This window comes from Watersipora subatra, chromosome 8 (assembly GCF_963576615.1).
Source record: "Watersipora subatra chromosome 8, tzWatSuba1.1, whole genome shotgun sequence".
In the NCBI taxonomy this organism is placed as follows: Eukaryota; Metazoa; Bryozoa; class Gymnolaemata; order Cheilostomatida; family Watersiporidae; genus Watersipora; species Watersipora subatra.
The window spans coordinates 48,267,372-48,295,096 of NC_088715.1; the positions used below are offsets into that span (position 1 = coordinate 48,267,372).

The 27,725-nt window shown below is 36.5% G+C and overlaps 1 protein-coding gene and 1 pseudogene across 1 annotated transcript in view; both read left to right on the plus strand.

Annotated features, from left to right (window-relative positions):
* The window catches only part of LOC137402645 (uncharacterized), a 299,120-nt gene extending 292,296 nt beyond the window's left edge, over positions 1-6,824 (plus strand). The window contains exons 5-7 of the mRNA XM_068089150.1: positions 5,910-6,079; positions 6,298-6,351; positions 6,687-6,824. Coding sequence (XP_067945251.1) covers positions 5,910-6,079; positions 6,298-6,351; positions 6,687-6,824 — 362 coding nt within the window. The remainder of the gene's footprint in view (positions 1-5,909; positions 6,080-6,297; positions 6,352-6,686) is intronic.
* Positions 6,825-10,460: 3,636 nt separating this feature from the next.
* On the plus strand, positions 10,461-11,954 carry LOC137402647 (uncharacterized; annotated as a pseudogene).
* The last annotated feature ends 15,771 nt before the right edge of the window (positions 11,955-27,725 follow it).

Consider the following 27,725-nt stretch of genomic DNA (forward strand, 5'->3'; position numbering starts at 1 on the left):
GTCAACCTGTTTCAGAAAGTGCTGATTTTCCTCTAAATACATTTCATCATCAAATGGCAACACAACAATCTACAACAACCGGTGCACCCATTACCCCTTTTCCGCAACCTGCAGGTGACAGTCAAATCGATTTCCAAACTCCTCAATTTCTTCAAACCTCTACCTTGGACGAAAACTTTGACTATTTTTCTATACCTTCTACGACCTTAGACACAGCCATTGAAGACTTACTTTTAAATGACGCCATAACGCCAGATTTATCCATTCTAAGTTCGGAAATTCCGCTAAGTTTAGAACAAAATCTGCCTCCCTATCTCGAGCCACTAATGTCAGAAGGAAATAATCCCTCTCAAGTTGCATCAACACATACAGTTTCACCTTCTGCTCCATATACTCTAACACATCCATCAACTTCAACAATGAACTCAAGTCTATTCACCAATCCCTCTGAGCGAAAACGGTCTTGGCCAGTAAACTATTCCATCACTAGTGATATGCCCCCAGTAGAACCAGCGTATGCTGAATCAACATCGACTGTAACTGTTGAAGAAAGGGAGAATTCACTTGACGTATCTCATGAACCGGCGCCTCCAAAAGTGTTTAGATACGAAGGTAAAATTTTCTGCTGTTTTCTATACAAATGGTTTTCTTTCATCACATAGTGGATTTTAGCTTTGCATCAAAACTGGCTATCAATGACTACTAAAGCATTGATAACTTCATGAAAAATGATTTTCGTTTTTGTATGTTTTTGTTAAATAATTTATAGCAATATATATTCTCTGAATATATTCTCTGAATATATTCTCTGAATATATTCAAAGCTAAAAGATAATCTAATGGTACGGAGAGAGTCTAACATAGATACTAGTTGGTGTCAGGAACTCACTTTTACTTTCTCTTTTGTACTTACTGGTACACGATAAAGTACAGAGAATAGCTATTCGCACATATATTATAAAATGGTGAAAAGTGGTTGAATGGTGGAGGTGTTAGAGTGTCGATCTACAGAAATAAATGGGACTGGTTTATGTTTGTCAAAAGTATAACTTTATCCTAACTTCTAAAGATTGACTTTTAACTAAATTTACATTATGGTTATTTGGTATCAAAATGTTTTCCAAGTCTCACTCTACTGTTTTGTAGGTCTCACACATGTAGAAATGAGATTACAAGCTCTTAAAAGCTGAAAAGCACACAGTTAAAAATGACTGTAGGTTAGAATACCTTTATTTTGATGACATAATCAAGTCCATGTAGTTATTGTTAAGACACTTGTTATCATGGGAAATAAAAGACCAATAGAAGGTTTATTATAGAACCGTTCGTAGCACTAGTTTATGAAAAAATCTTTGGGTATTACCGGAAAACCCTTATTAAATATAGATGCTCAGTACTTTACAGTTTCATTTCAGCTTGGTCTAATCATCTAGTCATACTGACCCATACTTCCTGCCGAGTAGCGCAAACATTTTTTGCAGCATTTTTGAACTATCACAGGTGACCAACAGGCTCTTCGTGTTTATCAAAAGATGATGTGCGCTCCTCAAGCTAAGGCTAAAATATTAAACTGATTTTTAGGTTAGGTTTGGATATATCAGTGCTCAAAGTGAAAGTATTACAACAATAATGAAATAGACGTGCAACGACACTAGGCTCGGTTTTATTGAGTGTGTCAATAAGATTGTGAAAACATTTCGACGAATGAGGTTGCATTAAAATGTAAACAGAAGCACATCGTGTTCAACTATGTCACATTTGAGCTGTTTTTAGAGGGATTCTAATTTACTGCTATTTCGTGATGGCTGTGATTACCTGTTCATTTTTTAACTTTTAAGAGCTTGTATTTACATTTCTACATGCTTTGAACCTACAAAACAGCAGAGTAAGACATGGTGAATTTTTTGACCCTAAATAACTGCAATGTAAATTTTGTTACTAGTCACTTTTAAACCTTGATTCAGACAGACACCATTTTTATTAGTGTAAATATTTCAAAACTGACTCGTTCCATGTACTCAAGAAAAGTGAGTTGTCAATTAGCTGGAGTCATGTAAACTCAATACGATGTGACATCCCTAGAAATATAATTTTTTGTTTTACTTTTCAAATTTAAATACACATAGTATATACTGTAATACATGCTCTGCTGTTACAATGCTGTGATAATCACTTTTTAGGGCCTCCTGCACCTGACACTAGGACTCCGGTAGCTGAAAATGAACAAGTAAAGAGGCTAGACACTTTTAGACGAGGTAGTGGACCTTCATATGAGAAGCAATGTGATAATTTATAATGAATGTATTAGTGCATAGCAGAGCTAGTCATAGAAGAACAATGAATGACAACTCCAACTCTTTGTTAAATTCTATTCGTGTGGTTTCACTTATTAAATCAGTTTTACATATTTTACTATTTGCTCAGATATATGCAGAAGTTGTGTTTCCTCTGTCATGTTTAAGATCCTATGGTTGCCAGTTGGCTTCTCAAATATGCAGATCAGAACCCAAAATAAAATTTTACAGGAGGACTGGCTTTCACATAAAATTATATCAAAAAATTTAACTCATTTATTGCTACAGGCCTTTCAAAACCTATTAGATGGACATAAAGTAACTTTAGCATTTGTAATTACACAACAAGGCCAGAAACTGACAAATTAGCAAGTTTTGTTTTGAGTAATATAAAAGGAATTGACCACCTCCACAGCATCACCAAATTGTTGACATTACAAATCTGCACACACTTTACTACCTGTTTTTGTAGAAATACCTGTGCCGAGTACTAGCCATGCTACAAGTGAAGAAGGGAAGGGAAATGAGAAAAGGCGTTTTGGAAGAGGTAGGGACATATTTATCTAACCGACATCTACTATATAAACGGCAATCGTTGTCTGTCTATCTATCTGTCTGTCCGCTTTATAGAGTACCGTACTTTTTGAACTATTAGCCGCTACTAGGTATCTAGGGCACATTACTGGGAGTCTTCGGTTACTACACTCCTCTATACATAACCTATTCATAGTTTTACACAGAGCACGTCATATCTGGTTAGCGCGCCTCTTTACGGCGCCCAACGACATTGGTGCGTTCGGAACAGTAAAATTGCGGCCGTGTGAAAAAGCACCGTTCTGAGTTCGGCAGCATATACAGCTATACAAATGTACTAATCATTAAACAAAATAAATTAATGAATAGTAATTTACATGCGATTAATATTTACTGCCAATGTGTACCGAGAAGGTCACACGAACGTTGATTTATTGCGGTCACGGGAAAACGCAGTTCTCACCTACTACATTTCTACATAAAAAAAGGTAGGTATTTCTAAATCAATGTTGTATTGTCTATGAATTGCCACACTTCCACTACATAAACCTTTCACTTGCGTCCGTGTACAAATTTAGCTATCGGCCTACTGCCAGCCATTTTGCCGATATTGCTTAATATGTATACGATATTTTTTCAATTTCAAACTCCATCTATACTGTTTGTTTTGGTTATATATTTCATTTTGCCAACATGTTAACAAGCACTGCTATACAAAAAATCGTTGTATCTATATTTTGGGCATTTTTATTATCTGTCATGTGTCATCAACATAAGTAGTTATTTGTTTTTTTATCTCGGACGCATTTAATGAACTCGCACAAAAAATCTTTGTTTTTAAGTTAGAAATTCTCGAACTAAGATTTAAAATTAAATTTTAGGCTTATTTTATAGAGAAATCTTTGGACAACACTGTCACTACTATAAAAGTCTTAAAGACCGTTGGTTATGTTATCAACGAATAATAAAATTCAGTTACTAGCAATTGCTGGGAAAGTCGCAAAAATGCGTCTATGGCGGTCGACCATAGAAAACGCATGAGGGAGTCTATTTCAGTGAAAGGGTTGAAAACGTTGGATTTGCCACTGTTTGTGATAATAAACATGTTCATTTCCTTCCGCAGCTGAGCTACTTTTACGTACGTACGTATGTATGTACGTACGTATGTACGCACGTACGTACATATGTATGTATGTATGTACTTACATACATACGTATGTACATACATACGTATGTACATACATACATATGTACATACATACATACATACATACATATGTACGTACGTGCGTACATACGTACGTACATACATACGTACGTACGTAAAAGTAGCTCAGCTGCGGAAGGAAATGAACATGTTTATTATCACAAACAGTGGCAAATCCAACGTTTTCAACCCTTTCACTGAAATAGACTCCCTCATGCGTTTTCTATGGTCGACCGCCATAGACACATTTTTGCGACTTTCCCAGCAATTGCTAGTAACTGAATTTTATTATTCGTTGATAACATAACCAACGGTCTTTAAGACTTTTATAGTAGTGACAGTGTTGTCCAAAGATTTCTCTATAAAATAAGCCTAAAATTTAATTTTAAATCTTCGTTCGAGAATTTCTAACTTAAAAACAAAGATTTTTTGTGCGAGTTCATTAAATGCGTCTGAGTTAAAAAAAACAAATAACTACTTATGTTGATGACACATGACAGATAATAAAAATGCCCAAAATATAGATACAACAATTTTTTGTATAGCAGTGCTTGTTAACATGTTTGCAAAATGAAATATATAACCAAAACAAACAGTATAGATGGATTTGAAATTGAAAAAATTTCGTATACATATTAAGTAATATCGGCAAAATGGCTGGCAGTAGGCCGATAGCTGAATTAGTACACGGACGCAAGTGAAAGGTTTATGTAGCGGAAGTGTGGCAATTCATAGACAATACAACATTGATTTAGAAATACCTACCTTTTTTATGTAGAAATGTAGTAGGTGAGAACTGCGTTTGCCCGTGACCGCAAGAAATCAATGTTCGTGTGACCTTCTCGGTACACGTTGGCAGTAAATATTAATCGCATGTAAATTACTATTCAGTAATTTACTTTATTTAATGATTAGTACATTTGTATAGCTGTATATGCTGCCGAACTCAGAACGGTGCTTTTTCACACGGCCGCAATTTTACTGTTCCGAACGGACCAATGTCGTTGGGCGCCGTAAAGAGGCTCGCTAACCAGATATGACGTGCTCTGTGTAAAACTATGAATAGGTTATGTATAGAGGCGTGTAGTATCCAAAGACTCCCAGTAATGTGCCCTAGATACCTAGTAGCGGCTAATAGTCCGAAAAGTACGGTACTCTATAAAGCGGACAGACAGATAGATAGACAGACAACGATTGCCGTTTATATAGTAGATGTATGTTTGTATGTACGTATGTACGTACGTACATATGTATGTGTGTATGTATGTATGTATGTACGTACATACGTGCGTACGTACGTGCGTACATACATACGTATGTGCGTACGTACATACATACATACGTACATACATACATACATGTACGTATGTATGTACGTTTGTTGTATAACTATGTTGTATAACAATATATGTATGTATGTACAAATATACGCATGTACGCTTGTGCATATTTACATACGTACATACGCACACGTGTATACATGCATATGTATGTATATACGTATATATGTATATGCGTATATATATATATATATATACGTATATGCGTATATACGTACATATGTATGTACCATGCATGTATGTATGTACCATAATATGTTGTGAATACTATTATATTTAATGTTTCATCGTATTGTTATGTTACATCTTATGTCCAGAATGATTTATAACATATCAGTTAATACATACCACTGTCGTAAGTTGATCACTGGGTATACTGCAATATTGGTACATTTCAGTAAAAGGTCATAAAAGTTTGATAATCAGCTATGTGTGTCTGTTTTAAACAGACTTTGTGGTTTAAACTAATAAGATATTATGTGTATCAAATTTAGGTATGATCAATAAGTAATTGTTTATGGTGTATGTTTGTAGTGTCCAAAGTTAGTGATGTCCTCGAGTTATTCAACTTTGTGCATGGACATGTCGTCACAGGCAAAAATATTAATGCTGCACTTAAGTTGACTGATAAAGACAGGAAAACTATTGACAGATTTAAGAACATATATTACCTTCATCTAACGAATGAAAGAAAACTGAGTGAGGTAGGAATGTTCATATGTGTTTCATGGATCTCGATTGTTTTACATGTAGATGTTTTCATTAGTTTGAGGTACTCGCAAATGTTTTAAGCACTCAGACAGCATGGAGGTACTCGAAGGTGTTTTGGTTACTCACTGGTTCTTGAGTTGGTCATATCTGCTCTATTCACTCACATTCAACACCTTCTCATTGCTGTTGTAGGTGTTCACATATGTTTCAGGCACCTACTGGTGCTAGCAAGTGTTTTCAGTACCCACAGGTCTTTTGCGTGCTCGTAGGTGTTATTGGTAGCCACAGGTGTTTAAGGTGCTTGCAGGTGCTTACAGTTCTTTTACATGCTGATTGCTAATTCAGGTCCCTTTTTTATAAACAACCTATAGTTCACTTACAATCTAAAAGTGTGTATATGTAAAACGATAACTTCACTATCCTAATTTTAGCAATTCTGCTCTTCAGGTAAACGAGTTGATAAAGATGTCATATCAAAAACTCTGGCATAATTATTTAAAAATATTCTTAAAAAGCTAAAACCACACACGCAATTTCCTTAAGGTAAGTACTGTGAGCAGTGGTTTAAAAAACATTTCAGCAAATTGTGTAAATTTACAGCTGGATAAAGAGCAGATGACGAATCGAAGTTCTTTGCAAAAACTAGATGAGAGGGCAAGTCAGCATGTTGATTGGGACTTTTTGAAAGACTTGGTACAGGAGAAGAAGGCAACTTTATTTGGGACCATAAAAACGTGATGAAGGGGAAATCGAATTTTTACTCTGCTTAGTGTTTTAACATGCACATGTTTTGCAGAAGACTTTGCACTGTATAGACCATTTTTGTATGTAGTCACACAACTAGACCCCATTCTTGTTGTGTGACAACATTAGCTTAATAAAGACTGCATTTATTATCACTATAATTAAGACAGTTAGTACATATTTTTTATTTATCATATGAAAGAAAATTTTATCGAATAAAATCAAAATTCTGCTTGTGAGCATCACAACAAATCAATTTGTCAGCGTGTGAAGCCAAGTTGTAAAGTGGAAGCAAATGATTTTCATTACAATGGGGATAGTTTTTTCAATTTTTTGCAAGATTGAACAGATAACTTTAAAATATACTAAAACGTTTGAGCTAAAATTGTTTAAACTGGTACACATACATATGAGAGTACCGTATACCCTCTTTTTAAGCACCACCTTTATTTGAGCGGCGCTATAAAACAAGGGTTGACAAATACAGCATAACACTGTAATTCAACGCCGCCTTTATTTGTTTGCCACTTTGAATTTTTTAAATTTCAACTTGCAATAATGGCAAGTGATCAGCATAGTTTTCACAAAATTGTACAAATACTGGTTTGATTGCAGCAATAATCATCAATTCTTTTGTTGCTGCTGTAGAGGTTACCATGATTTTAGTGACAATGTACCTGAACAAATCGATCGTTACAATGATCAGAACTACTTTTGAATTCAAAGTCATTAAAGCCTGGCTCCTAACCATTATTTTCAGACTCATCTATACCATAATTTACAATTCTTACTTCAATACTTCAAAGCGGTTTGATGAATGATGAAAATAGTCTTAAGGAATACCTTATGACATAATAGATGCCAAAATTGAAAAGGTTATTCTCGTTTTCTAACTTCAAAGCATGACGATTTTCTCTTTATAATTTTGAAAGCGACACCTTCAAAACAATTGATAATTGTATATTCTAATATTTTATGATCATAATATATTAATTACGATCTTGTTTAACTCGGTATGATTATAAAGTGATGTATACTAAAAATGTTTTAGCAATGCTCTAAAGCTGGTCGTATTCATGCTGATCCGCTTAAAAAAGAGTGCAAAGTATAGGTGATATTAGCAACACTTTGCTTGTAGAAGGGTTAACACTACTTTCCTAAAATGCTCACCAGTTAGTCAAAAACTACAACTCTACCTGCTATTTGAATGTCACCTCTAAAAAATGCCACTAGAAAAGATGGGTTGAAAACTAGAGCATCATGGTGATCAAATATAGGTTATATATCTGCATATCTTCAGATAACTACTTCTTATTCTAAGCTTGAACATGTTTCGACTTAAAACACCATTTTTGGTTTTACACAGGCAGCAATACCAGTATCTAGTCAGCCTACATGTTGTATTTAATATATTGTAAAAGTTTTGTGCAACCTTCCCTTTCCTCCACTAGTACAAGACTCGGTGCATGAGTTTATACATAGATTTTCTGCTTAGTTCATAAGTTGTACAAGAATGCTCAAGTAACAGGCAATGAACACGCCCGGAACCGCTCTGCTCTTCTGCGCAAATGTTCCAACTTATATAGCTTGTAAGCTCCGCCTCCGATCTACTTGGCACGGCTTGGCCCGCCTCGGCTCGGTCTTGACTCGGCATGGCTCTGGCTTGGCTTGGCTTTGGGCTTGGCTGGGCTTAGCTTGGCTAAATTTAAGGGGATGCCATCCACCACACACTCCCTTCCCTTGGCGACTAAGGTGTCCAATTTATGTCCTGAGGGAGCACCAGTTGGACCAGCGCCTCATGTTGGCGGGCTCTATAGCGAAGGCGCTCCACTTCCCCCAGCAGTAGCTGGCGCTCCCGGGTCCCAAGTGTTCTTGCCGTAAGACTGTCTGCATCGTCTTGGCAGCCCTCGTTCACTCCTGGGCATCTTGTGCCAATAACCGGATTTGGCTGCGTCTGCCGGAGGGTCGGGCTAGCTGGAGTCTGTCCCACTATTTCGACCAGCGTGTGTGACCCGACGAGATCCAAGGCCATCCGGCTGTACTCCTTTTTGTGGGCTACAACGCCTCCTTCCTCTAGTAGTGGGAGCGCAGCCAGCCATCGTCAGATATCCTCGCCTGTTCTCTTGACAGAACTGCATCCAGGAGTCCTGGTCGACCAAATACACCACTTGCTCCACTCCTCCCTGTTGGTGAGTAGCGTGGTGTAATAGCATTTGGTCTCTTGACACATGCTGCCAGTCACAGGGGCACACAAACACCGCATAGTGTTGTAGGACATGAAAGTGGATCCGCCGGGTGCTGGTTGTAAACTGACAGATCCGGCAACTCCCGTCCTTCACCCGTTTCTCTGCTCGTGAGAACGTCTGGGAAGACAGGTATTTGATAGTCATTACTATCGTCTTTTTCTAAGGCCTGGTTTTTTCTGGCTCTGGCTCTTATGGGCGTGCTTTCTCTTACGGTAACAGTCAGTGGAGAAAAGGACAACTCCGGTGAGGGAAAACTGACTCGTCTCTTCTTAGTGCCCACAGCAGCCAACCGACACTCCTTTTCCACCTCTTTTGGCATGGCCTCGTTGAGCAGATCCTCCACTCTCTTCTCAGTTAGGGTTGCATCCAACAACGCCTCTGCTCCTTCTTCAGTAATTTCTAATATGGCAGAGTCCGGTTGTCGTGTCATATCCAGCTCCGTGTCGTCCCCCTTGTAGGCCACCACATTTGCCGGTGTTGGCTTTTCCATTCCTTCTCCAGCTTCTTTCAAGCTAATTGTGACCGAAGTCAGTATGTCCTGTAGTGATGCGTTGCCTTCGCTATCCATCTTTTCCCGCGCTCTGATGTTGTCTAGAGAAAACGAGTGCTTTAAACTGATGAGATCTGGTGTTATGGTCTTTTCAGTCTCCACCGGGTTTGCTTCAGGTTCTCCCGGAACTTTTTTCTTTTGGCCGGATTGATTTCCTTGGAACTTGGAGGGCGTCTTCGGAGTTATCTTCTGCTCTTGTTTTTCTGCAGCTTTTAGTAGATACTTTTTCCTGCTGGAGTTGGAATTATGGGTACAGGGTCTATTCTGACCTCCTCCTGTCCCCTCTCCGGCCCACTGGGTTGAGCTCCTTTCATGTTAGGACTCTTCTTCGGCTCCAGGGTGGGCGGGGCTTGCCCCATCCTTTCTGGGCAAGCATGATGAGGTTTCACCCTTTCTTTGCTCTGAATGGAAGACTGGCCCTGTCGTTCCACCAGATATGTGTGGTTTCCCCAAACCTTCAGGACCTGGTATGGTTTCACAAACTTTGCCTGCAGCTTGGGGTTTTCTTCCCGCCTTCAGCGTTTATTTGTGAGCCATACCCAGTCGCCTGGGGCGTACGGCGGCAGCTCCTCTCGGTCTTCTTGTCTCACTTCCATCTGATTTTGTCGTAGTGCCTCGTGCACTGTCTGCAGCCTCTGCTGCACCTTAAAGGCCGGGCCACACGTATCGTGTAATTTCAACTAATCTGGGAAATTCTACTCGTACGAAATTTCTGACCTGCCACACGGAGTTTCCCCACCACGGATTCGTACGAAACTAACTTTCGACTAGCCAATCAGAACGCGGTGATAAATTGAAGCCGATTCCGTTTCAATCATTTGCTTCAGTACGCACATGGATGACGATCAACGGAGAAGAATTGCTTTGCTACTGCTAAAGAAAAAATATCTGCTACTCAAACAGAAAAAGAGGACTCTCACTACAAACTCAGACAGAAGGTATTGGGTCCACCCCATCAATGAGAAAAGAGATCAACTGGGAGTTTATGCAAATCTGATCAAGGAGTTGAGAAAAGATGAGGATTCAAGAAGACACATAAAATACCTAAGAATATCATCTAAGAACTTTGACTATATTCTTGAGGCAATAAAACCTCTCATAACAAAGCAGGACACAGTGATGAGGAAGTCAATAGAGCCAGGACTGAAGCTGGCAGCCACACTTCACCACCTAGCTGAAGGAAGTTCTCACGCAGCCATCTCAGCTCACTACCGCTTGGGCAGATCAACAGTCTCCCAGATAATTGATGACACATGTGTCGCACTGTGGACTGTGCTGCAGCCCATTTACCTCAAACCTCTCTCAGGGCCAGATGAATGGAGGGCAATCGCTGAAGGGTCTGGTGTTTTCTTTTTTTTGTGCTTAATATTTATTTATTTTTATTAATTTTTTTCATAATATCCTTTTTCCATTGTTGCTAAAACGCACTTTCATTTTTATTTTGTAGTTTTGAAAGATGGAACTTCCCTCACTGCCTTGGTAGTATTGACGGGAAGCACATCATCATTCAAAAGCCAAAGCACTCTGGCTCCATGTTCTGGAACTACAAACAGAGAGACAGTATCATCCTACTAGCTGTATGTGATGCTTCATACAGATTCACCCTCATCGACATTGGTCAACCAGGAAGTAATAGTGATGGGGGAATATGGGAGTCATCTGAGTTTAGAAGAGGCTTGAATAATGGTTAGAAAAATATTATCTTTAATTAATTATTATTTATTTTTTATTATCTGTACATGCCGCAACCAACACCAATCAGCTTCACAGCCGGGTTCATTACGTTTGCTTTCTCCTTTCACAGATCAAGTTAATCTGCCAGAGAGTGAGCCGTTGGTGGGTTATGAAGAAGCTGGAGACTTTCCCTACATGTTTGTGGCAGATGAGGCATTCCCTCTGAAACCATATATTATGAGGCCATTCCCAGGTCGAGCCCTCGATTCGGTGCCCTAGAGAATCTTCAACTACAGACTCTCTCGTGCACGGCGCATCATAGAAAACACGTTTGGTAAGTGATGTGTTTTGGGTCTTTTCACTTCGCACGTGGAGGAATGTCATGTATTAATTTGAAAATGTTTTTGTTTCGCAGGAGTCCTATCCCGTCGATGGCAAATCTTGTTTAAGATGATTCAGGCAGACCAAGAGAAGGCAACAAACCTAGTTCGCGCCATGTGTGTGTTACACAACTTTCTGCGCACGGTGAACGACCCCAGCTACACACCACCAGGTTACCTGGACATTCCAAACCCAAACGGCTCCATCACACCTGGTTTCTGGCATTCACAAACACACCCTCCCTCCGACCAGCCAAACCGAACGCAGCTATGAAGAGGTGGGACTGCAGAGGCAGCAGGAATCAGAGACAGACTTGTGCAGTATTTTTCAAGCCCACAGGGCTCGGTCCCATGGCAAGATGCCCATATTAACTAAAGATAAATGAACCAATGTCAACCACCCTGCTCGGAACTCTACTAGTCGTAGTTTGTTTTACGTTTTACAGAATTATCAGCGATTTGATTTTTGATTTAAGATCAATGCTTTAAATTTATGTGTGTTAAGTTCATGTAGATTAGAAATTTTAGTTCCAAATATTTTTTTCAACACTATGTGCAAATGTATTTATTCTGGTTGATAAAATAAATTCTGATCGGCTAAACAAGATTGGCAAGTCAGCAAATATTATTTTTAGATTGTACAGAAATATCAAACTGATGAGAGATTCTGGATTGATTGTTCGCTAAAAAAAATTAATAAAAATACACACAGATAATATTATGATAAAAACACAGATAAGCAGGAATAAAATACAATATGTGTATTATGATTAAACAAACAGAAATAGACTTGTAGCTAATCTAGTGCTAGGAATCATCCCAGGAGGGCGACAACATCTCTGTGAATGTTGGTGTATCTCATCTCTCACTCGTGGGCCTGTCAGTACTCCGAGACGACACAAACGACATGGAGCTGGGAAGTCTGTTTGTGAGAGAGCTACCTGGTTGCGGGACAGGCTCCGCATACTCCAACTCAAACAACATGTAGTTAATTCTGTTCTTAGCAACTGCGAATTGGTAGGGTGTGAGTCGCTCGAGTCCAGGCACAATTGAGTCCGCAAACAGCTGGTGTTCCGATTTTGGGGCGGGTCTACTAAGTTCTCTGACACGGTCATTTACGGACTCCAGCTCGATGTCGATGGAGTGGTCTTCAACGATCCTTTTGTGCTTGATACCTCGGGATGCCTTTTTGCTCGTCTGTGGTTCAGTGGGTGATGGTAGTGTTGGTGGAGTTGGTGGGATAGCTGCTGGTGGTCGAGCAGGTGTAGACGCATGTGCATGGGCTTCTGCGGTTGTCGGGACGACCGGTGTGATGCATGCAGGAACTGAAGAAGATGGTCTAGCAGGTGACAATGGACAGGGTGCGCAGGCTTGTGAGGGAGGTGGTATGTTGGTGGAAGAAGTAGTTCTGAAAAAAAAGACTGAATTGAATTATTTAATCTGTTCCACACACATACATAGATATTTGTTTTCAATTTTCTGGTAAAACCGCCAATGCCAACACCACAGCTATGAAGTCTAGTAGAATAAATTACTAGTAACTAACCATTTATTATTCCAACAAATCAGAATTTGTGTGCAAAAAACATCTTAAAAGCCAACTTACGCCTGCTCTCGATGAGCTGTAAGTAGCCATTTAAATAGTGGTTAACACTTCCACTGCGGCTCTTGGACTGCTGCTGCCCCACTTGCACAAGCTGCATCATACGCCCTTCTGTTGCTGTTAAAGGTGTCCCTAAGGTTGGTCCATTTCTTCATCACCATATCGACTGCAAACAAACAACAAACTTAATTAACTTTATGTGTACAGGTAGAGAGTAGCAGCAGTAGAATATGTGGAACAAGACAACATGACTGAGACTGAAGTAATTAATTAATTGATACAATTGTTGAGATGATCTACTCACTCTCTCTCAGATAAAAAAATCAGTCCAAAACAAGCATGACCCAAAAACCCAATGATATCAGTAGTACTAGCTACCACACTACTAGCTAGCTACCACACTACTAGCTAGCAACCACCAACTACCTACTACTAGAAATAAATAAACATACCAGTAAACTTCACTTTGGAGTTTGGAAACGCCCTCTCCAATTCACTGACGATGTCCTAGAAATTGTTCAGTTTCACCCCTCTTGAGTCCTTATAGCCATTTTCTCGTTTGCTCCATATTACTTTTCTCTCTCTAACCAAGTCTATAAAAAGTTCCAGATGGTTGTCTTCCATTTCAACGCAAAATCAACTCTCTCTTTAAAACAGATAAAATCTCTCACTATGGATACGCGCCAAATAAAATGACCTTCAACATTCAACTAACCTTTTCAACTGACCAATCAAACAACGTTACGTAGGAATTTCTGACGTTTCGTCCAATTCAGGATTCGTTCATCGTGTGCAACCAACGATGGACAAAGTCGTCCAAATGTCAATTCGCACGAATCGTTTCGTCCAAATTTCGCCGATTTCGTGAGAATTTTGTCTCGTGTGGCCTTACCTTAAGGGTGTGCTTGTGGGCAAGAAAGAACTCGGCCAGTGGTGGGTGGCATTCCAGCTGGTCCGGCAACCTCAGCTCCCTTCCCAACATTAACATGTTGGCTGTCTTTCCAGTTGCAGAGTAGGGAGTGCCTTGGCATGCCCTCATCAGCTGGGGAAGCAGCAGGTCCCACTTGTCTTGTCCCCGGGCCAGGAGTAGTGCCCTCAAGGAGTCTCTGAGTCCCTGATTGTTCCGTCCAACAACTCCATTGGCCTGTGAATGACAAGGAGCTGTATGGGTTTTCCCCACGTCCCAGAGTTGACACAGTTTCGTTATCAGTTAGCTCTCAAACTGCGCCCCCTGGGTTGGGTGGATCTGCTCGGGTACCCCGAGGTAGCAGAAGACCCGTTCACCCAGTGCATTTGCGACCACCGGGGCTGTGACGTCAGGTAGTGCCAGTGCGTCCTGCCATTGGGTGAAGTGGTCAATGAAGACCAGCACCCACTTGTTCCCCTTAGGTGTGTCTGGAAATTGCCCCACCAGGTCTTGGCCATTTTCTGCCAGGGTCGTCCGGCGTAGAACCTTCTTTTCCCTTCGGCCGCCTTTGTCCCTCCCTGCTTTGCAGCTTGGCACACCTCACAACTCTTGATGAGCCGTCTTACTGTGGTGGCCGTCAGTCTGGGCCAGTACTATGTCAGCTGGAGGCGCCTTATCATTCTTCCCACCCCAGAGTACACCAGGGTGTGTGTTTGCCAAACTGTGGTCCCTGCATGGCTGGGGGCAGATGGCACACAATCTGGTGAGGCCTCGCGGGGTTACGCATGCTTCCAGCACGCTGTCATGTTGTATGCGTAGAAAGTCTCACACGTGTGATGCAGGATATCCAGCTCTCTGCTCCCAACTTTCAGGTGTTCCGCTGGCACCTCTTCTCCTGTGGCTATGACACGGTACATGATGGCCACTGGTCCTTGTCCGGTGGCCTGTGTACTTGCCAGCTCGCCTTTTGGTTCTGTTGTCCCTGGTGTGGGCGGTAGCCCCTTGGAGGAACCTCTGGCACCCAGGGTCAATCCCGCCACTGTTGGGTGCATATGCATTTATCATAAAGCTCCCAAACACTAGCTTCACTTGTGTCTGGTCATGGGATTATAGACTAAACTATAGATTGGAAAATAGACTAGACTAAAGATTAGACTATAGATTAGATTGTTGGATAAAATTTAGGTTAGACTATATATGTAAAAGCAAACTAACTTTTAGATAAGACCATAGGCAAAACTTGAGACTAGTTTATAAAATAAGATGAGGAGTAGACTACAAACTGGACTAAAACTAATTACAGATTAGGTTTCAATTTATTTTAGAGATTCAACTATAGAATAGACTATGGATCAGGCAAAAGATTGGAGTTTTCTTCTGAAACTATAAACTAGACGATACATTATACTCTGAACTAAACAGTAGATCACACTATAAACTAGAAAATGCTCTGGACTATTGGCTCAAATATAAACTAGATTGAAGAATAGATTTTGGAGAGGGCTATAGACTGTTGGATAGTGTTTAAACTGCCTATAGACTGAAATACGAAATATATTAGACTATAGACTAGCCTATAGATGGCGCTCCGAGCTTGCCAAGAATATGGAATAAACTGTAAGCTAGACTATAGATGAGACTATGGGCTAAATTATGGAGTTAATTAACATGATGATCTAGACTATAAACTGAACTATAGACTAGACCAGACTAAATGGAAATCAGATAAAACTGCATGAAATGGAATTAAGTGACACTAGATGTCATAAAACAAAATAGACAAGAAAGGAATATAATAGTTTTTGTGTGGCTATCTACAAAGTTACTACAATAGCTATAGCTAACTGCTGTACCTGAAATCACTAAAATAGCCTTATGATGACATTGATTGCAGACCTAATGTGATAAACTTACCCGCACATACAAACATATTACTAAAGTATTGGATGCACTTAGCTGAGACTGAAACAAACCACCAAGAAGTGAAATCAAAAACTGGTACAAAATATTACAGCTACGTAACATAAAATATCAAGTAGTTAATAGTTTGATGAAACCCCATATTTGCAAATTTAGAAAATGGTTTGCATTGTGTAGGCTGAATTTCAGAAAATATGCAAAAGCTTAATCAATCGGAAACATTTCAAACAAATGAGTATTTTCAACAGACATGTGGCAAAAAAGAATAAAATCTTTAACCTTTCTTGGGGCTGTATAATCTAAATGGCTATCACCTCAGTAGAGCAGTTGTTCTACAACAGTGATGAATGCAGAAATCTCTAATGTTATAATTTTCTACTATCTCTATGTTACTTCTGTTTCCAATCTGCCAATAAAAACATATTGAAAATTGGGTCTATATATTAAAGGCTTTCCAGATGCTTATTAGTAAGAGTGAGACTAGATAGATACTTTCCAACAATACACTATTATTTGCAGTGAAGGGTTTGTTGCCTAATTAACTGCCAGCTATAAAAGGGTAAAAGCAGATTGTCCTAAATATTTCACCCACAAGACAGCAGGATAATGAGTCAGTAAGATAATATTATGAATGTATGAAAGTATTATAGACCTTGCAAGACAAGTTCCTGGTTGATCTGTTAAAAACAGTTATTAGCTTTGGAACTGGTTAGGTAGTGAAGCGAGTAGCTGTTCCTCCAAGATATGTTGCTGTTAGTTCTTTGAAAAATGCAGTCATCCATAAAATAAATAATTCGTCCAACATAAGAGCAGGATGATGTTGTAGATGTTGAATTATTGCGCATCTACTAGGTCAGTGTAGCAATAGCAGAGTAATAATTGGTGGAAGCAGTCTGACCACAGGAGGGGCTACAATGCTTCAATCAAGGCAGATTTTGTGAAAAGATATGAAAATCTATTAAATCATGAGGAAACTGAGTCTGCAGCTGTGGCAGAATAAAAACAGGTTTAGCCGTAAATAACTTAACTTTTGGACAAATAGGAGACAAATACCTGATAGGGATAAAGTTTTTGAAGCAATGCCCCAATAATTGTTTGAACTTTTTTTTACATCATCATTTTAAGGCTGCTTGGAGTAGTAGAGCAAGTAGGCAGCAGCATCGAATGCCATTTCTGTGCAGTCTTTGACATACACAACCTAATATCACTATTATTCTTAGCAGCAAAATGGCAGGGAAAATATTGAAAATCTTCTTTAATTTGTACAACAGAAATAAATTCAGTGCATTGATATCTTCTTTTAATCTATTTATCACAGTAAGTGAAACCATCAAAAATATTACATTGTGAAATCGGATTTCAGCAATATTTGTATATTTTAATATATTTCATTTATTTGAAATGTTTGATTTAAAAGCAAAAGGAGACTGTAGCTAACTATTGTGATAGATTCTCTCTGCTTTCAGAGATAAGTTTGTCTACAATTGTACCTTTGGATATAGTTAAGCGTTTTGTGTACTAAGGTGCCAGTATGTTAGTAGACAGACATGTCTACACATGTACCAGTTATACTGTTGTTATTTATCATATAAAATAAATTTTATCGAATAAATCCAAACTTCTTCTTGTGAGCAAAACTTCTTCTTATAGTGTGTTAAGTTGTAAAGTTGTAAAGTCTAGGCAAATACTTGACTTTACACCTGGGAGAGTTTTCAAAAATGTTTGCAAGATGGAAAAAATGATTTTAAAATTCATAAATACACTAAAAATATTTAGACTGATCCTCATACATGTATAAACGAGAATACCGTGAAACCTCCATTTGAACACCAATTTTAGTTGAGCCCCACCTTCACCAGACCGTCATTATGAAAAAAGGAAAGACAAGTACAGCATCACAACTAACTCACAGCATCTAACTTAATGTCGCCTATTTTTGTTCGGCGCTTTTTTATTATTTGATCTTTATGAACTCATAAGAACAAGTGATCAGCATCAGCATTCAAAAATGGTTTTAATCATGGCTCGGTCACATTAATAATTGTTAATTATTTGGTTGTCGCTGTAGTGTTTCTTATGATCTTAGCAATGGTGTGCCTGAAAAAATTGATGGTCATAATCATCTAAACTACACTCTGATTCATTCATTAAAGTCTAATTGCTATCCATTGTTTTCTAATTGATCTATAATGTGATTTACAATCTTATGTAAAGACTTCAGAGCATTTTGATAAATGAGGTGACTACTTTTCAAAAACACCGTAAAACATTATAGCAGCCATTATTATGGTGTTCTTTCCGTTCAAAATGGTAAAAATGTTTTTAAAACTTCAATATAATATTTTCATTTTCTAAGCCCAAAGCTTGACAATTTTCCTTTAAAACTTTGAAAGCGACCTCATCAAAGCAATTACCCGTATCTGCTACTATTTTATAATCAAAGCAGTTCCCTGTCTAACTCGATCTTATACGTCAATGCATATGAAAAATGTTTCAGCAAAAATGCTGAGGTCGACTATATTTATGCTGACATGTCTAAAGACTAGAAATTCCACTGTCATACAGCCCACGACCAAAGTGATATTGGAAAAAAGAAAGGGTACTGATGGTTGAGAAATGCAATATTAGCAGTCAAATAGGATAACTGCAATGGTAGCTGTAATGTGCTGGGTGTTATTATATACAACAAATAGCAATAATGAAAGGAAAAGATTATATGTTTATATCTCTTCTCCTGCAAAAAAAATATGCAATATTAGCCAATATTAGAAGTAAGATGCACTGATATTATTAGAATAACCAATATTATTTATATAGTAATAATAAAAAACCAATGCACAATTTTGTTTACATTTCAAAACGGCATAGCTAACAATATCACGAAGTTGCGATATTTATATAGATTTTTTAAAAATCTGTACTACGTCGTCATTGTCCTGTAGTCATCCAAACTTATAATTAATTATTGCAATAATCTCATAAGAAACGTTAAAAATATCATCGTCATTTGCTTTACTTATACTGCGTTGGACATCAGTTAGAATGGGAAAGTATTCAAATGTGTCGGGAAATGAAAATGAAAAAATTGAAATCGGCAAAAATGAAACGATTTCTGTACTCCTATGTTAATTGCCAAAACCTTCGGCAGTTCGACAATGCTATAGACTGTTGAAAAATGCATGTTATTTTATCGTGAACTGCGCAAGACTTCATCATTCTATTATCTGTTCCTCGGCGTTTCAATTTTCGGTCTTAACTTTTGTTAAACCAAGCTTTTCAAGTGTTTTGTGGCGATTTTCGTTGAAATTAATCTGTCTATTTGTGTATAATCCGATCAGATGGGTAAGTTTTAAGATATTATCGAAAGTTTACAAAGACTTGGTAACATATTTAAATAGGTTTAAATGTGTTTTCTAACGTTATTATACTTTAACGACTTTACATAACGATGCTTAAATTTGTTGATGAAATTTCTTGACGAGGGTTCGTCTCATTGTTGATGAATAATTTTTGTAAGTTGTGTGCCCATGCATTTATCATAAAAACTCCCCCACTTCGCTCCGCTCGTTTGGTCGTGGGAAAAGAGCAAAGTATAAGTGAGATTAGCATTGCTTTGCTCAAAAACTGGCAAATATTATTTTCTCAAAAATCTGCCAAGCCAGTAAAAAAATACTGCTCTACATGCTATTTGAAAATCACTTCTAACAAAAGATATACAAAAAAAAAACTATAAAAAAAGGGTTGAAAAATACTGAAAACAAATCAAATTGCATGGAACTGAATTAGGTGACATTGACTTGCATACATAGGAATGAACTAGAACAGAATATAATAGTCGTTAGGTGGCTATCTCCCAAGCTACTACAACAATAATAGCTAATTGCAGTACCTATAGTTATTAAAATAGTCAAATTATGACTTCGATCACAAACCTGGTAAACAAAGTAGTAAACTTCCTTGCAAGTACAATCATGTCAGTAAAGTTTTGGCTGCACTAAGCTTAGACTAAAATAAATCAGCATGAATTGAATTAAAAAACTGGTACAAAAATTTGTAACTACTTAAAAGTATAATATAAAAAATTAATAATTTTTGAAAGCCAGTATTTGCAACTTTAGAAAATGTTTTGCATTGTGTAGGTTAATTTTCAGAAAGTATGCAAAAACTTTAGCATTTACACATATTTCTTACAAATGATCAAGCAAGATGAAACAAAATGAAGCAAAATCAAAACCTTGTTTGTGGCTTGAAGTGGCTCTCACCTCTGTAGAGGAGTTGTTCCACACCAGTGGTGAGTGCAGATAACTCTAATGTTAGAATGTGCGTCTACTGTTTTCATGTTACTTCTATTGCCTTTTAGTAATAAAAACAGATTTGAAATTGGGTTTATATAATGGAGGCTTTGCAGATGCCTACTGGAGTGAAACTAGAGAAACACTTGTCAACAGTAGATAGTTTTTTGCAATGAGCTGCCTGATACCCTGGCAACAGTAAAAGTGGAAAAGCAGATTGTCTTGAAAATTTAATTAATGAGATAGGAAGATAATGAGTTAGTAAGAGAATATCATTAATGTGTAGAAGTATATAGACTTTGCAACGGAAGTCCCTGGTTGATCTGTTAAAAAACAGCTATTAGTGTTGAAACTGGCTACAGAGTAGAGCAGGTAACTATCAGTAGAAAAGGTAGAGCTGTTAATTATTGGGAAGTTGAACTTTTCCTCAAAATCAAAGATTCATTCGACATAAAAGAGCGATGATGTGATATATGTGTGATTATTGTGTATCTAGTCTGTCAAAGAAGCAAAATCAGAGCAGTATTTGGTGAAAGGATTTCAATGACAGGGGTGGCTGCAAAGTTTCATACATAGGTGACTTCGTCCACGGTCATGAGAAACGCTCAAGTGAGAGTGTAATTTTTTAATTTTTGACTTGTGTAAAAACTAAATATTATTACCACACTTCTTTTCATAATGCATAATTGTACTATTTGATACTTTAGTTTATTAAAACAATGTTTATTTGAAACAGTGTTTTATTATTTTACAGTTGACTAAATCATTATTGATATTCAAAATATTTTCTTTTAGCCCACTCTGAGTGTTGGTTTAAATATTAAATATATTAAATTTTTCTTAGACGACAGCCGGGAAAGCAATAGTGTCAAATACTTCTTGCACACACCAATTTTTTAGAGTTCACCGCTGGCATCAAATACCAACTCATACTGTGACAGTACTAGCGGTTCTGATGTCTTCAAACCATTAGTAACATATATATATATATATATATATATATATATAATATATATATATATATACTGCCTATAAAACTTATGTTCTCTGTGAACATTCTTTCCACTGCATTTCTATTAATTCTGTAAAATATATAAAATTTTATTAAACTATAAATTTAAAAAAAATTCGAAATCAAAAATATAACCTTGCAGAATATTCTAATATGTATGGGTACTAAATTTCAAAAATAATTAAAATCAAAAGTATACTTTGGCAGAGAGTGTAGGGGTGTTAATAGTATTTGACTTTCTAAAAGACCATTGTAATTATACTATTCTAATATTCCTCGAAAAATTCGTTTTAAAAAATTTGTTCGCCAAAATTTTTTGTAAAACTGTGTACATATTGAAAACTAGTAACAAAATAGTATGTTAACTGGAGTAGCAATATTATTCTACATAAGTGTATTTAGTGGTTGTGATCTGCAATAAAGTACAACATTATAATGTGTACCAAATGCAATACATATGGTAGGAAGTTGTTACCTTTAAGGCGTACATAAAACGTGAACTTTGAATTTACTTCAAATAGGTTTAGCTTACTAAACACACACTTAAAATTAAGTTATAGTATGTATTTTTACCTATTTCACCAAATTTCAACTTTTTGTCCCAAAAATTTTAACACATCAGTTTTGATCTTCTCTTTCACTATAACATTTAGTGGGTCTGGTTAAAACCTTTTCAACCTAATTCAACAAAAAAGGCCAAGCGATGCAGTACTCAAAAGCAACCTTTTGCACACTTGACCATTTAATGGCCATCGAAAAGAAAAATGAAATTATATTTACTATACTGTGCGTACCTGTAGAGGAATGTGACTTAAGCTGTCACAGGTAACAATTAGAGCAGAGAGGAGGCAAAAGCGTATCAATACTGATTATGATATTGCACACTTGAAGATAATTTTAATTTGTAATGAAATGGAAACCTTTTAGCAGGCGAAAATAAGTTGTTTACTCCTGTCGAAGGGATTGTAACTCAAATTTTTTTTTAGTTTAAAAAAGCGTTTACTACTTTTGGGTCCTAAAAAGCAAAAAAAGTCAAAAAGATACAGCTCTCCTGCTGGTGCAGGGAGTGCTAAAAAGCAAGCTAACTTGGTGCAATGTAGTGGAAGATAGCCCACTGAATCACTTATTGAGGATAAGTCTTTTTGGTGCATTGTAAATGCTGATGCCATGCAAAAATTAAAATAAAAATTAAAATAAAAGCAGCCCGGAGAAGGTTGTAGTTTGTCTTGTATAAAATGTGCTCAGGAATCAATGTAAAAAGCATACATACAGAAGTTTGTACTTATTTATATGGTAGAAGATAGGGCTATAGCAAGGTCTTGAAGATAAAGTGGATGAGTCAACTATCTTGAGTAGATAGTCATATATGAGTTACATACATACGATGATTTGTATTTACGTAGTAGAAAACAGGCCCTCATGCAAAGACATGATTAAATAAAAAGATAAAACTTGAAATTAAAATGAAATGAATCAAACTTGATTAAAACTGAAATAAAATAAACAAAACAAGATTGAACATGGAAATAAAACAAAATAAAATGAATAAAACACAGAAAACATGCCACAAAAAGAGGATAAATAATGATATACATTACACATGCATTTTGCGGTATTGTTTTTATGTACCAGTCTACATCAGTGAATTGAAAACTTTTAATTAAAAGTTATTTTGAAAAAAAACTTAATCTATTTTGCAAATTTATTTATGTTTTAGTTTTTTTTCTAATGCTTCACTGCTTCTTATTGCTAGCTTTTATATATCCATTTGCGAAAATGTTATCTATGTATATATATATATATATATATATATATATATATATATATATATATATATCTATCTACATGTATATATAAATATAAATACATATATATATAATAATATATATTTGTGTATATATATTTATATAAATGGTATATATATACCATTTTCGTATTTTTACGCATTTTTCATATAACGTACCATATAAAACAATATTTTACAGAAAGTAAACTTTTAGTAATCGCGTTGCAAATCTGTTTCGTGCGATGCATGTATCAGACGCGCTTGAGCCAGAAAAATATATATATATTTATACATATGTATATATATTTCAGAAAGTTTGTCTGCGTTTCTGTGTACCTGTTCGAATTTGTGTAAATCGTATAGCTATTAAAATTTTAGACTTTAAAATTCTGCATTATGATGTATTATGACATCACAGGGATTACCACCTGAGTTGTAAATCCATGCGCTCTACCACGGAGCTATACAAGGCATAATAATCACAGGCGTTATTATATAACTTGTAGCGTATGCACATTATGCTTATTATTTTAGCATTGCGCCCATGCGTTACGGTACACCTGTTAAGAAATATTTTTGGCCTAAGTACATGTGTGATGGTTGTGTGCGGCGTAATTATTTTACTATCAATCTTCGAATCGAATAATTAAACTGTCAGGTTGCAGCAAAACTTTATTGTATTAGAATCTCAACTTAGTAATCTGGTAATATATTCATCTCAAGCACTTCGTATTCTGCACACACTCTGGATTCTAAAGATGCAGCTCTTATATATATCATACATAAAAACCATTGGAATCCCAGAATCGTATTGCTACAATAACAATTAATTAAATAGGAAAACACTTATGTTTATAGAGATTGCAAGACACAAAGACACTGAATGACTCAGGAGAATGTCAATGGCAAACCAGAACCAACATGTCAGATAACAGATTCGATGATAACTGTATGAAGAGGAAAATATTGCTGACTTCTTTAGCTGGCTCCATAAACATCGTGTCACGTAATTATTGTTCCACTGGCAAAAATATCTTTATACAATCAATTAGATGGTGACAGTCTAACCAAATGTCTCGGATGTATCAGTGGTGTGGTGAAAACCAACCGGATCTCGTAATTGACTCTAAGCTTTTGTATAAACTAAATGAATGTCGTAAGATAGAAAATAGAGTGTTATTAAATTGCATTTGACCTCTATCTTACACATGTATATGCAACGTGGCACTTTTTTATCCTTTATTCATTAAGGAAATTTGATCTGCTACACAATATTAACATTAGTTGATCTTGATATTGAAATTTGAGACTTGTACTAACAATACAATCGTGAGTTTAGTAATATATGTATGTTATGAAGAAAACGGATTCGCAAACAGATAAACGATAAAACTCTAGGTAAAAGTTTGAAGTTTAGTAAAACACATACTAAAACATCCTTCAAGTATGTGTTTAGTAAACTAAACTCATTTAAGTTAAAGTCAGCGTATATGTTACTTACCTGTCTCAAAAATAAAAACTTTCCATGTAATACATTGTAGTGGTATACTATTTTCCAGATTATAACCGCTAAATGCAATAAAGTCATTGTAGGTATCTACATATAGTTACTAAAGTTAACATATTATTTTGTTACTAATTTTTAATGATGATGGTTTTTACCAGGACGGGATTGTATCAGATTGTTACCGTGGGTTTCTTTACCGATATATATGTACGCCTATAGCCTACAATATTTTTGAAAGTACACCAATCGTTTCCTTTAGTATTACTGTGTTGATGAATAATTCATCCAGTGATGACCTAAGTAACACAATCTGTTACTTGATGTGAGCCAAAGCAAAAGTGTCAGTGCAGTTCCATGTTGCCAGCTGCACACAGGTTTTAAAGACCTCAATATAACTGTGTTATGCTTTATTGGTTAATAATATGTACTACTCCCAAATATACATGTAGTTTAGCTCTATGGTTTGCCTTGGCACTGACAGTAAGTTTATTAATAAGCCTCACAGCTGCTCGCAAATATAATTGATTCTAACAAAGAGCTTTTATAACGACTGGCCTTTTTGCCTATGTACATATAAAAGCAATTATCATGAATAGCAGTGTAATCAGACCTACCCAAATTTTCTCCTCAATAAGTTTAACAAGTTAAGTTATTACTCTGCCAAAAATCCGTACCAGTTACATGTAGAGTACATAGCTTTTCTTTTACTCACAAACAGTGTCAAACCAAGGTTTCATTTTTTTAATCCTTGGTGAAGCGTGAACAAAAATAAATATTGTGAACAGCAACTTAAACGATGTCTGGTAGTAAAGTTCTTCAACACTGGACCAAAGACATTTTTGATTATCCCATTTTTAAATTAGATGATATGTGTTCGTGTCTTGATTAAACTGCAAAAATGATAGCTTTTTTGCAGCCAGGTTTTATTCATAACGACTGGCTTTTTTGCCTCTATATAAAAACAGTTATCATGGATAGCAGTGTTATCAGATTCACCCAAGAACTTTCATCAATGAATTCAGCAAATTTGGTTATTATTCTGCCAAAAATTCCTTACCAGTACATAATTTTGCCTTTATTCATAAACAGCTTGAATTTGAGGTTTCAATGTTTTTTATTTCCGGTTTAGGATGAATGAAAAGAAATATTGTAAACAGCAACCTAAATGTGTTTTGGTAGAAAAAATCTTTAACAATGGATGCAAAATATTTTACCTACTGCATTTCTATATTAGATATGTATCTGCGTATTGGTCAAACTCAAAAATGATAGCTTTTTATTTTGCAGCTGATTTTAGATAAGTACAAGAGTAATAAACGTTCATTTTGTTTCTCAAATGCAATGATTCTCGTGCAAAATTTTTGCGGATTGTAAAAAAATGTAAAATTAAAGTTATATTGCAAAAAATCTGCTATCACAGCATCAATACCAAGTGCATGCCAGCAAAAAATGATAGACATGACTTAATTCCATCCGAAAAAGCAATACAATCTATTGTGAAATACTGTAGCTGATATTCGCTATACAAACAGTCAAGATACTGAGCTAATGGTGTAGCTAAATTAGCAATGGTGGGTTATTTTTATTTTGATATATCACCATAAGTCAATATTTTGGTAAGAATCAGTAAGGAATCGAGTTTGTTTTTTGGGAGAATTGAATCAAGTTATTAAAGTAAGGATAGCTAAAATAATTAAAAGATGAATGGTGACGTTTTGCATTGAACTTTGGAATGAATTATTTCTAAAACGAAATATGTGCAAAAGAATTGAAAAATGGATTGTTAATTTTTTAATAAGAATTGAATCGAGTCATTTTAAAGCCATATAAACATTTCTGTTTTAACATTTAACTTGACCTCTTATCTAGCAAAGTTTTCAGCTTGCGAATGGGATGCAGTAATCAGAGACAATCACCATATGGTTAAGCAGCACTTAATTAAAACCAACAGTTGAAAATATAACAATGATTGTCTAGATTAATAAACCAGCATCTTCCACTCCTTTTATTATTAAGCACTGCAACTACATTGTGTGTGGATCAATAGTACATATGTTGTTGGCACTGCAAAAGATTTTACAGGAAAAGGTTCTGTAGACCAAAATTTATAACGTTCACGTTATTTTAACCAATGATATTTTATTCGCGTAACTCGTGAGAGAGCCAATTTATTAAAACGGTGTTTTACGCAGTAGGTTTAACTAGTTTATGCTCGAGCACTACAAGAGAAACAAATCATTGAGCATGTGTACACAAACTGTTTAATCACAACTCAAATGAAGAAGAAAGAACTTGTTAGGCAAGCAGAACAACATAAACAGTAATCGCCTAGTCTACTAGTCCTACCAGCTTTCAGACTTTAGGCTATGCATTTCATGTGGCGTTATGATCGGAGTGAATTTTAAACAACGTAATATTTGTGTTGATTGGAATTTTGTAAACCAAAGCTCAATCCAATGCTATATGCAAAGGCTATAAACAAGTATTTACAAATAAAGTTCAATAATTATATGCGCCAGGTTACGTGTCTCAGAAAATTTAACGAAAACCAAAATTGTACAATACAAGTACAGGATAAAGAAAGAAAATTATAAGATAAGTAGCAAGCAAAGACAACTCTCAAGTTGTAGAAGTGCATACTGTAGTAATAATAGTTCATTTTTCATCAAATATTCCAATGTTAGTAGGACGAAAGGTCAGTTTTAGAAACTCAAACAATCATGAAGCGAGTTCGTTGCTATAATACAGCGACATCCTTTTTCCACAAAAAACACATGAATGGCGAATATCAATGCTAAAACTAACCAATGCACAAACATAAGACTAAGTAGGCTTTTTAGCCAGGTTCCTATACACGCTGCATGCATCTGTAGCAAGATCGCAGGGCTATCGGTGGTGAAATAGGAACTTATGGTCCGAGTACCGCCAGTGGTTGTCGACGGTCAACGCAATAGTTCAGCTCTGTTCAACCTTTGCATACAGCCACAGGTGAAATCTTCTTGACATGCACTGTACAGG